General features: G+C 31.6%; 1 protein-coding gene across 1 annotated transcript; it reads left to right on the forward strand.

Annotated features, from left to right (window-relative positions):
* Positions 1–7,481: 7,481 nt before the first annotated feature.
* LOC111412024 lies at positions 7,482–8,917 on the forward strand. The gene has a single exon (XM_023042759.1). The coding sequence runs from the start codon at positions 7,790–7,792 to the stop codon at positions 8,687–8,689; it is 900 nt and encodes a 299-aa protein (XP_022898527.1). The 5' UTR covers positions 7,482–7,789; the 3' UTR covers positions 8,690–8,917.
* Positions 8,918–13,031: the final 4,114 nt, after the last annotated feature.

Below are 13,031 nucleotides of genomic sequence, written 5' to 3' on the forward strand. Positions count from 1 at the left end.
TTAGGTAAAAAAATATTATTCAATTTAATTTATTCTTTAAATATTTCGTTAATTATGTATATTATTTATTTCATATTTAATTACTCTATTTCGATTACTTATTTGAATAATATTTATTCTATTTTTCCTTTTACTATTTTTTAATTCATTATCTTAGTTCGTTAAGTAAAAAAAATATTATTTTTTTAATTTATTCTTTAAATATTTCGTTAATTATGTATATTATTTATTTCGATTATTTATTTGAATAAAAATAATAATATTTATTCGATTTTTCGTTTCACTATTTCTTTAATTAATTATCTTAATTGGTTAGGTAAAAAAAATATTATTCAATTTTATTTATTCTTTAAATATTTCGTTAATCTTGTGTTTTATTTATTTCATATTTAATTACTCTATTTCGATTATTTATTTGAATAATATTTATTCGATTTTTCCTTTTACTATTTCTTTAATTCATTATCTTAATTCGTTAAGTAAAAAAAATATTGTTTTTTTTTAATTTATTCTTTAAATATTTCGTTAATTATGTATATTATTTATTTCATATTTAATTACTCTATTTCGATTATTTATTTAAAACGTATATTTACGTAAAAAAGAAAAAAAAAACTAAAACTCAATTTAATTTATCTTTAAATATTTCGTTAATTCTCTTAATATATTATTTATTTTATATTTCATTTTATTTCTTCACACAAAAATAAAACAATAATTCTGAAAAAAAAAAAATTATTTTTGACCCAAATTCGGACCCGGATTTAGGTCGGATAGCCGGACCCAGACCAAAATCCTGGTCCGGACTGGTCCAGGCCATATGGTCCGGTGGTCCTGGTCCGTAACGGACCATACCATCCGGTTTGGTCCGTAGCAGACCATCCGGTTTGGCCCGTAACGGACCAGACCGACAGAGCTCGCCGGAAACTCCATTTCCGGCGAGCTCCGTCACTTTTTTTCAACATTTTAATCTCAAATTCGATATTTTGTTACATTTTAATCATAAAAACATGAATTTTACCCATATTCATATCCTAAACATTCAAACTTTCACAAATTCAGAGTAGTTATTTATAGAAAACATGTCTAACCTTCCAAAAAATGACGATCTCCGGCGAATCGAGGTGGCTCTGGTCTTGGTCGAAGTTGGTGGGGTCCGGGCAGTCCGTAGGCGACGTCGACCGGTCGGTAGCAGATTTTTCCTTTTTTTTCTCTTCTTTTTTCTCTCTATTTTCTCTTCTCTTCTCTTCTTTCCTAAATGAGGGTATTTTCGACCCTACATTTTTTGTTTACATTTTCCCCTTTTTTTTTTTTTTAACAAATAACTTGGTCAAAGGTTATTATAGAAAACACACCGGGGGGACGGGGGCAGCCATTGCCCACCATTTCCTCGTTTTTCATTCTGGTCAAGTAGCTTTACTCTAATATTATAGCGATATTTTCTGACATACTTTTTCATTTTCAGAATTTATTAAATAAAGAATACTTGTCCCCATTATTTAAATAGCACTACTTAATTAGTCAAGATTTAGCCCCTGTTTGGCCCCCATTACGTGGAAAAATTAATGGGTGAAATAGTATTTTTTGAAAAATGAGTGGTTGAAAAAAAAAAGAAATTTTTTCGATTTACGTGTAATATTATATTATGGAAGATTGTGTGGTTAAAAATAGAAGAGAGAAAAATGAAATGTAATGTAATGAAAAGTAATGGGGCTCAAACGGAGGGTTAAGATGTTTGAACTGCTAATATTTTTTTATTTTCGCAGTTTAATGTCTAATTATATCTTTAGAAGAAACCAACCTATTTATTATAAAAATAAATTAATAAAATATATATTTAATTTTGAGCCACTTTGTACGCCAAGCATGACAACCCTCTCACATGAAAGACCCATGATCAATGTGGGCCCCCCTCTGTAAGTGTACAGTCCTACGTTAGCTGTACACTTAGAAAGACCTATTCAAGTTTAGCCAGTCTTATGTTCTGTGTATGTCACCATCTCGCAGCTTGCATGAATTAAGGTCACGATTGGATGTGGAATTTGGATTTTCAATACTTGCGGTATAGTGTTTTATAATACAAATAATTTGATACGTGATATTTGTTAGTATTTACAGATCATTATTAATTTGGAATTCCTAAATACACATCTTATCTTGCATTTGACCTATTTTTAAAATTATTCTCGTACGTTATTTCTTCTAAATCTCCATGAACATTTATTCATTTATTGTTACAAATTTCGTATATCTCCATGTTATAAATTTCGTATATCTCCATGAAATTCTAGAATTTATATAATTGAGGGTCTGTTTAACGTAAATTTGTTAAGAATAAATTTTGTGAAAAGTGATTTTTTTTAATTATTTTTTAAGAATGTGTTATTAGAAATTAAAAAAAATCATTAGTCAATGTGTAAATTTATTTTATCGAGAGACGTATGATTGAAAATAAAATTATACCAAATAGAGACCGAATAAAACGATGAAAATTATTATGAACTTGGGTGTCTAAACATGGTAAATGAAGCACTTTACGATTACGAGCAATAAAGGCTCTAAGCATGTTTAGTATTGCTAAACATCTTAAGTTAAAAAAATGACTAAATTGAGGTTGTCTTAATTATCTTCACTTTTAATCTATTACTAGTTTTTATTAAAATGTAATCCTAGTGTTCGTGCTCGACAGGGACAACCCTAATACTTTGGGAGCCTTATGCCAATTTCAAATTGGGGCTCTATATTTTGAGTCTCCTTATATAGAGTTTTAGCCCGTTGATGGAGATTAAACCCTTGTTTGAGTCTCATTTTTCATTAAAATACATTCTTCAACGGTAATTTAATATCATTTCAATTACACATTTTTCAATAAAATAATATTACATGCAAACACAAAACTTTCTTTATTTTTTAATTACACGTTCTACATCATAACACTATTTCAAAATATTTTTTTTATAAGAAAAATGGCCCTCAAACAACCCCTAAAATAAATTTTTTGGTAAATTTTGATAGAAGTAGGTAATATATGTGGATTTAAAGTTTTGGAACCCATAAAATATGTAATTAAAATTAATTGTTGATTTTGATTTGGATTAAAATTTAGATTTTAATCGATACCAAACAGAGGCTTAATATAATTATAAAGAATCCAACACAAACAACTGAGCTCCAAATTTGAAGAGAAAATTAATAAAATGTCAAATTTCGACCAACAATACAAATTACAAATAAAGTTTGGCAAACAGAATTATAATGCAATGACAAAGATGTATAATCGTTTGTATGATTATTTTTTCACTCCAACTATCTCAAATAAAATTGAATATATATTTGAGTGATTTATGTACAAAAATGGAGAATGTGATTGCAAAAATAGTGTAAAAAAATAATGAAAATGATGATTAAATACAAACAAGTATTAATTTATAAGAAATTAATTTAAAATAAGAAGTGTCTGTATGAACAATAACAAAGAATTATTAAATTCAAAGTTCTTTCAACAAATATCTAAAAATATTTTTATCATGAGATTAAACCAAAATAATATAATAACAACATATGTACTATGTAGTATTTGTTTTGAAAATAAAAGAGAAAGAAATAAATCTATAAGGTTATAACAATGACAGTGAGATCAAAATCAAATTGCATAGAATCTTCAAAATTTCAATTCAAAAGGAGATAATTTATATCTTGTTGAGTTGAAAAAAATAATGGTGAGTGATTGTTGAACATGGAATTGGAAAAGACAGAGACATTTTGTGTGGTTAAAAAAAGAAAATGAATGTTTGGAAGATAAAGTATCAACTTAATTATAAATATGGAAAGTAACGTTTGTGATAAATAAATGTAAATGATAAGTTTGTCGCCATACATATATTTGAAAGATTTTTGTATTTTTAATTTTTATTAGTTTTTTATGTTTGCATACGATAATTCTATTTTTAGAATTTCATAAATATAATTTTCATTTTACTTCAACCAACTAATTAACTTTACATAATTTGAGACTCTCACCAAAACGGGGTCTTAGGAGATCGCCTATATTCAGGGCCGCCACTGATTCTCGGCACCACCATTCATATAATCCTCCAACACTTCAATTTAAAATGGATTTCGTGCACAATTCTACATAAAAATAAGTTGAATGATTTGACATACCAGAAGGAAAAAGAGAAGGAGAAGTTAATGGATATATACTGGGTTGGTTTCGCTAAAAATCAAATTTTTAGTATATTTTGATAAAAGTGGATAAAATATGTGGTTGAAAAATTGATAAAAATTGTTGGTCTCATTAAAAGTATAGTTAAAATTAATTGTTAATTTCGACATACTTTTTATTAATTAAATTAGTTAAACCAAATAAGAGCTTATTGTAATGTCCAATAATCTGTGTCTAAATGTCTAAAATGCAAGTTTAGTATAACAATATTAAACATGATAATAAATAAAATTTTATCATCTATTTCTTTATAATTAGTCATGTCGAATACCAGCATGTTTGAATCTTCTTGACACAAAAATTGTTACTACAATCTTTCTTAGTCTTTTTCACCAATTCATTCAATTTATCTATAAATACAGAAAAATCTAATTAAAGCAACAGGTAACACCTCTTGTACTAGAGTAGGAAAAAAAAAAAAAAAAGATTTCTAGAAAGTTGATTGTCACCAAATAATTTTAGTCATTAAAAAATCAAAAGCGTGCAAAATCAATGTCAGACAAATCCTTTTTTCGTGCGGTTTCAACTAACATTTGTGGGACATTTTGGTGAAAATAACGTTAGTCGTCGGACACCTAAGACTGCTATTGACGTGTGAATTCTATAAGTTAACTTGTAGTGTCGTAGTTAAGGTTCCAGTAGTGGAGTTAACTATTCACCTTGGAAAAAATCTGTTGAATTTCATGACTAAATTCAGACAATTTTGAAGATTAATCAGTAGCGGTCCTAATTAAGCCTTATTTTCTGCCACTTTGAGGGTCATTTTATTGACTCGTTCGCAATGAAATTGTTAATCATTGTGTCTAAAATTAAAAATCTTATATTCAACACAATTTTATGCGTAGATTACACGCATAATTTTTAAATAAGTGACGAATTTGATCTTTTGCGTGATTTTATACCATATTAACCATCTTATTTAAAATTTTAAGCTAGTAAGGAGAAGTTACGTATATTTATTGAAATTATTTTCTACGAATACCAACATAAAATATTCAAACACTCCAAAGTCGTTATCACGTTGAGAAGAAAATTGGAATAAGAAATTGGGTCCTATACTCCGAGTAAACTACAGTGGATACTTGAAATTGTTGGAAGGTTTCCTTTATAATTTGTGTTTTTTTTAATAATCATTAATTAATTATGATAAAATATATAATAAACATAATATTGGAACATGGCTAAGGCCTTATCAACTGGGACTGGGGTCCAATGCCACCCCTGATCTTCATCTATACCCTTAATTGATTGATAATGCATTCAATGAATTTTATATCAAATTTTAATCACTTTACAAGTAAAGGGGGAGGTACAAGTTATTAAAATTTGATATTCTATTTTAAAAGATCAATTTTGTTAAAAGGAGTAGCTCAAGAACTTATAAGTTGGTCTATATTTTTATTTTTATTCGATATGAAATTTTATTCCTTAACATGCCCCCGTAAGATGGTGGTTCATTAGAGTATATCAATCTTGAAATCCATTTGCTCATTTTTTTTTTATCGAACTCCATACGCTCTCTTTTTTTGTCTTAATTGGATTAAATTGCTTCCATCTTAAAATATCAAACTTGTTAAGAAGAGTAACTCAAGAACTTATAAATTGGTCTATATTTTCATTTTTATTCGAAATGAGATTTAGTCCCTTTAACATGAATATCAAAAAACAAATAATACCAAGGCTTTGTGTATTCTTGCAAATAATACATTACCACTATATTGAGTGGAACTTATGATCTTTAAAGTTAATTTATAAAGAGAGAGTATTTGATTATTTATAAATCTGCAACTCAAGTCTTAATTTAGAGATGCGAGACGCTACACTATTACTGTTGTTATAATTGATTTCATTTTACAACCCACGTCTACCACAACAAAATTAACTATCACTTTAGATAGGGTAAGCCTCACAATTTGATTATAAGAAGAGGATAACCAAGTACCTACAAATCAACGAACCAAGCCTTAACGACTAAATCGAATAGAACTCGCATTAAGAGTAGTGAACCTTTGGAACATACAACAATCCTGGGTGAAAAAGTGCCAACATCAAGGCACCAAATCTTCTTGTCCATGTGAGCTCTTGGAAAAGATGAATCTGTTATATCTAGATTAATCATTATCTTTCTTGCAGTGACGAATCTTATATATGTTCTTAAGAAAATGAATTTATCCATTTTTGGGGATCTCAAAGGAGTAGAAACACACAAAAAATCTCGAATGAAAATGCAAAGGAAATGTGTTCAAGTGATTATAATCTACAAATCAATCCTTAACTGATGATGCGGACGTCAATAGAGTATTACTTCGCGACTCGATCGTTCCACGAAATGAGTATTGAACTTGAACTAGACCTTGAGTGATTGCCTGATTTGTAACTCGCTATCATCCTAAGAATTGTGCACTATATAACCATTGGGCAAATGGAGCATGAAATGGGTATGAAAGGACCTTATTAGCTACAAATTTAATTAGTTCACGGGTCACATGTACTGTTACTTTCTCCCAACTGTAAGTTATTATTATTGACAAAACTTAAAATTTCCGGCATTAATATTGGAAATTAATCCAATAATAATGATAGATTAAAAATATGTCACTGTTACAATGAATTTAATTACTTACTAACAAGGGAATGAAAAGGGTCACACAAGAAAGTTACCACTTCACATTATTATTTCCTTGCTTTTGTTCATGTATAGATATAGATGAGTCGGTGACTGAAAACCACTGGTCTTTAATTCATGAGGGACCATCACTCACTATAACAATTAATCATCTCAATGGAAAGAAAATACTATTTTTATTTGATTGTCCGCTCATAACCGTAGTTGCGACGAAATTCAGATAACATGCTGATTGATAGTATATTAGGATTTGAAGGGTCAAATCAGGTTCAAAATTGGAGTAAAAAATAATAGAATAATAAAAATATAAAAATCTTAAGGTGAATCAATCGATTCTTTGATTGTTTTTATACAAGTTCACATTTTTTTGATTTTTTTATGAGTTTCTAGTTAAACCAGACAATCGAAGGTAATTTTCAGAACATTGTGTATATCAAACTGTATTTTATTAATATCATTGACATCATATATAATCTTACTCTTGACGTTAAACTTCTTATCTTTTCTTGGTCGATTTGGCGGAGTTTAGACGTCGTAGAAATGCCTGATATCTTCACAGTCTGGTCAACCATTTATACCTTGGAAACTGAAACTTGAATAATCATAATTTAAAAAATAAAATAAAAAATAGTGAACAATTGTCATCACATCACTGCATTCATTCTATTCATCATTATTATATATTTATATACCTTAATTAGTTTAACCATTTGGAAATTTCAATATCTCAGCCTCAGATGAACTGGCAAGACATAAAGAAACCTTCAAATTTTCCATTCTTTCCTCTGCCTAAGACGCAATTTTTTTAGGTAAGAGAATCATATTTATCCCTTTACGGCCTGTCAGTAATCTTGGTTTTCATTTATCACCCTCGGAAATTTCTTCTTTAGAATATTTTCAGGCTTCAATTCAATCTCTCCATTCTTCTTCAACACAGTATGAGAGACTTTGCATCTTGTTTTAGTGAATATGCAGTGCAGGTTTCTGATACATCATGTTCAAGTTATTCAAATAATTCTTGTATTTCTCCTAATCCGATCCCTTCGGTTCAAAATGCTGTCACATGTTTATATAGAACCATTCTCTCCAATCAAAAGAAGATTTTGATCACAGTTACATGGTGCAAGAGCAGCTTGACTCAAGGCCTGAATATAACCTTTGGTGATGATCAATCAAGCGCCTTCAAACTTAACACGAATTCGCGCTTATTCAAAAAGTTAAAAGGCAGCAAATCACTTGAATTCCAGAATAGTAAAATTGAAGTTATCTGGGATCTTTCTGCAGCTAGGTATCCTACAGGCCCTGAACCTGTCGATGGTTATTATATCTTCGTCACCATTGATTCAGAACTTGGCCTTATTCTTGGAGATACAGCTCAAGAAGCTTGGATGAAAAAGCACAAAAATGGCACTCAAATGGCGAAATTCTCATTAATTTCGCGCCAAGAACATTTTACGGGCAATACCCTTTATTCAACTAAGGCTCAGTTCTGCAATACTGGTGCTGCTCACGACATTTTGATACGTTGTAGTGGAGAAAAAGATGGCCAAAAGCATCCGGTCCTATCAGTTTGTATCGATAAGAAGATTGTAATTCGCATAAAGCGCTTGCAATGGAACTTCAGAGGGAATCAGACAATTTTATTGGATGGTTTGCTTGTTGATCTCATGTGGGATGTTCATGATTGGTTCTACAATCCAGCCTCGGGATATGCCGTGTTTATGTTCCGAACCAGAAGTGGCATGGATAGCAGATTGTGGTTGGAAGAGCAGCAGTTGCAGAAAGATCAAGATCAAGTTGAATTCTCATTATTGATCTGCGCCTGCAAATCCCTTTAGAAGACAAATTTTATGGTTTTTTTTCTTGTTTCTTTTTAGATATTTCGATTATTTATATTAAGAATTTAATCTTGGTAAACTGACAATAACTTGAACAAAGTAAACTCCTATTCCTACTTTTTCTGTTTTTGAGGTTTGAAAGTGCAAGTGCTAGATTGATATTATGTGTATTATGCCCCATTAATTCTTTTTTCATCTTTTACATTTCCATATTTAAGTTTGATTCAATCCCTATTATTTCTCTAATTTATTGATTATTGATATTTACTCGTCTTGTTTAATTTTAGAGTGCTCTACACATGTAAAAGTAAAAAGTGGGTAAAGGTTTTACAGGATTCCCAGGACCATATGAGGCAAAATGATTACAAAAGACACCCTAAACAATCATTTATAATTTTCAAAGATGGATTGCTATTTGTGCTTTTAAAATTTTTCAAGAAAGGTCACTATAACCCTCTGAAAAGGCCAAAATAATGTAGAGAATCTACTGTAAAGGGGTCTAATTATTCAGTTAGTCTTTGTAATGACACAATTGGATTGTGTGTGTGTGTGTGTGTGTGTGTGTGTATGTATATCTTTGAACCAGAATTTAGGCAGACCAAAAAACACAAACAGTTACAGACCCTGTATGGTTTCATACATAAATTGGCACCCAGAATTTAGGACTTGACAGAGCATACCAGAGCCCTTGTACCTTATCTTTGGACTACATTCATGGGGCCCTTAACTTTTGCACTGGAAGTCTTTTAAGGCTAGGCTAGGAGGAGACAAATTTGTGGTCTCAGAACATCAACAGTTGTTACACGTGATCTTTGCATGTTACGAACTGCACTATCATTGCACCACTTTTGGCCGAAAACTGTTAACTGTACTTCCTTGTCGGGATCTGTAGGGTAGACTGTAAAGAAGTTAAAAGCTTGTCTGTTCTATTTTTTGTTGGAAATTTATGCCATCGGAAAAATGGAGATGAAAATTAAGAAATAAAAATTCAAGAAGATGGAAATTAACAAGGAAAACAAACCAATATGGAAGGCTCAAACACGAAAATGATTCGTTATCCTCAAACGATATTTGTCCCTTCTCGTATACAAATTTGGTGCTTAAAAGGTTTTATGGCAAATAGTTCGTAGGATTGATCAAGCCTTGTTGTAGAAAATCACAAAAGCACAAATGATTTTTCCACCCAAATCTTGAAGAACGCTTGAAGAACATGAATATGGAGGGAAGAAAGTTTAATTCTTTCATGTGGATTTGTTTATATGTTTTTCACATACTTGTGATTGTTTTTCAATGTCCATTAATCACTTATTTATAGACATGAAACATTGCCACACGAAAAGGTGCCAAAATGAAATGAAAAGCCGCCAAAATTCAAACCAAAAAATTGTCCAACGGTCCCTAATTTACAACTGTGCGACCGCATGGTTTATCCAGTCCGAGGCCATGTGGCCTCGGTACATCACCGTGCGACCACATGGATATTTGCCCATGCGGTCGTATGGGCCAAATTTTGGCCCTGTTCAGTTTTCAATTCCGTTTTTATTTTGGTCCGTTTTCATTTCGATTTCAATTCTGTTTTCATCCTATACACAGTTTATTGATTGTGAACAATATTTTCCATCATTTTTTAGTCATCTCGAGTAATGTGTACTATGCATCTAACCTCAATGGTTGGCTTGCCTGTTCTATTTTTTAGTTATGTCCAGTACTGTGTACTATGAATCTAACCTCAGTGGTCGGCAAGGGACGGGGCTGCTCTTTGGCATGTCCAAGTGTTGTGGTTGCCCAACCATGCATGTGTGAATATTGTCACTAACTAAATTTTAACAATAGGTCAGAGCCAATGCTCCTCTGTAAACCGTAGAGGAATGTTAAGGCCTTAAGGGAGTAGAATGTTAGGCTCGGCTCTCCTTTGCAAAGCTTGTCCCTTGGTTGTGCGAGCCAAGTCGGCTCATGAGGCAGTCCGGGCTCACCCATTTCAATTTTTTTTTAATTAAATTTGAATTGAAAATTGCATTCTATCCAAATAAATAAATAAATAAATAAATAAGTAAATCATGTGGATCCATAAATTTTCCTAACTTTTTAATCACAAATTTTCCACAAAAATAACTTTTAATAAAATATATTCTCAAAACGTCTACAAGCCTAAGTCATAATTAACTCACGTTGAACATTGGAAATTCCAAGAGGTACTTTTATATAACTCCAAGAACTAATGGTTTATTGGACTAACTTTATGTAGGTCAGATTGGGATTTAAGCAAGAGTTATGCTACAATGACAAAGGAGTGTGACAAAATTGAATGATAAAGTTGGATCTACACCAATCATTTCAAAAATAGATTTTTAAATCATTTGAAATCAGTGGTTCGGATTCCGCCAACACACTTTATAAAGCCGCTTTTGTAACCCAACTTTGTTGAAATAAAATTATTGTTTAAGCAATGCATTGCTTCTTATTGAATAACATATTCCCTTTTTGGTTTTGTGAGGATTACTTCAGGTCATCTGGACAAGAATTCAAAGCTCTTTATGAAAAGGACAAAATTAATGCAATTGGAGATTCAACGATAAGATGCTCAAATTCAATCACTGTGATGAGACATTTTGCAAGAAATGACAAGGGTTTTGATGCTTGTATAGCACTTGCTGTATAGCAATTTATACAGTTATCTCACATGAGTGGACCCCGCGATTATTTTAATCGTAGCCCCCACCCCCACCTGTGAGAGAGTGGTATAAATTTTTATACACCTAGCACAATTCAAAGGATAATTACCATTCAATGACTTTGTTTAAAGTTGCTGAATGTTTAAGCCTCTTGTCTAAAAGTTTATACATGCCAATGTTTCCAAGTGTTTTGGCGTCTTAAATGAATACGCTAAACTTTACAAGTTTCCATGATGGATAAAGTATTCTTAGGAGGACTAGCAAAATAAGCATGGAGATCTTAGATACTATAGGGTCTTGAAGTTTCATTTGCAAGGTCAACAAGGAGTACTCTTAACACTTGCATGTTTACTATTATTTTTGTATAAATTATGCAAGATTTTAATCTTAAATGTATCCTTCCAATATGGTGTCTCATTTAAGAACACCGATCTTGAAACATAATTACTCGTTTGAGCATTATACATATTGATTGCTCATTTGAAGATTTAGGTAATGTGTCATAAAAGAGAATCTTGGAAGTAAATACTGTGTGTTTGAATGTATTCGGCCACCAACTTTGAATCGCTGCATAAATATTTTCTTGGACCGTAAACTGAAACCAAAGGGAACTTGGACCACACACAACTGGATATCCCCACAACATCATCCAGATTACAGCAGAATTCAGCCATCTTCAGCCGATGAGGATGACTTTGGCTGAAGGATTCCCACATAAAGACAAAGCATTGGGATTTGGGAATATTGAAATTAGATCTCTAGAAGTAGTCAATAGTCACTGTGGTGTCCAAAAGCCACACTAGCCAGCTTCATTCAACATAGCGCAATTATACTACCAGATTGTGATGCGCTGCTAATTAAAAGATTTTGTAATTCTACATATATAATAATAATATACATTACTTCTTGAAGAGGCCGAATGTTGGTTTTGATAAGAATATGAATTGAGAGAATATTTTCTTGTATTCCATTAATGATTAGTAACGATTATATCAACAGTATTACGAGTACAAGAAGTTAAGGTTACAAGATAAATACAAATTTGGAAACGATAACAAAAATTGAATCACAACCAGCTAGGACTCCATCGTGATTAGCTTTATCCTTTGAGCCGGGGGCTAGATGAATCGGGTCCCTCGACTGGAAGCTCGGATTCATCATGTAGAGTGAGGGAGGTGGTCCTAGACATAAGATTTGAGCACTGCTTGGCACTAGACATGTTAATGTGGGAGAGAAGATCATGAGTGTATTTATGCTGATTGAGAAATAAGTTACGAGTACGAATAACCTCAATCCCATGAAAGCAGTGAAGAAAGCCCATGTTTTTTTTTTATTGAGAAGCGGAGGGAGGGAGAATCAGTGAATTTAATTGATATAACAGGTTCGGGATTGTTGTCAATCACAAGAAGATCGTCAACATGAACGAGAAAGTAAATTATAATTGAGGGTGTGAAGAACAAGAAAAGGAAGGAGTCATTGTGTGAATTTGAGAAGCAATATAGAGGAGGAATCCTTTGAATTTAATCTGCCAAACCTGTGACGCCTATTTGAGAGCATAGATGGCTTTCCTGAGCCGACGGACATGAGTAAAATTTTGGTCATCAATGAAGCCAAGAGGTTGAGACATGTAAGCCTCCTCGCACAAGGAGAGGAGGGGAAGAAGATGATGA

The sequence above is a fragment of the Olea europaea genome, chromosome 16 (genome assembly GCF_002742605.1).
Source record: "Olea europaea var. sylvestris chromosome 16, O_europaea_v1, whole genome shotgun sequence".
NCBI lineage: Eukaryota > Viridiplantae > Streptophyta > Magnoliopsida > Lamiales > Oleaceae > Olea > Olea europaea.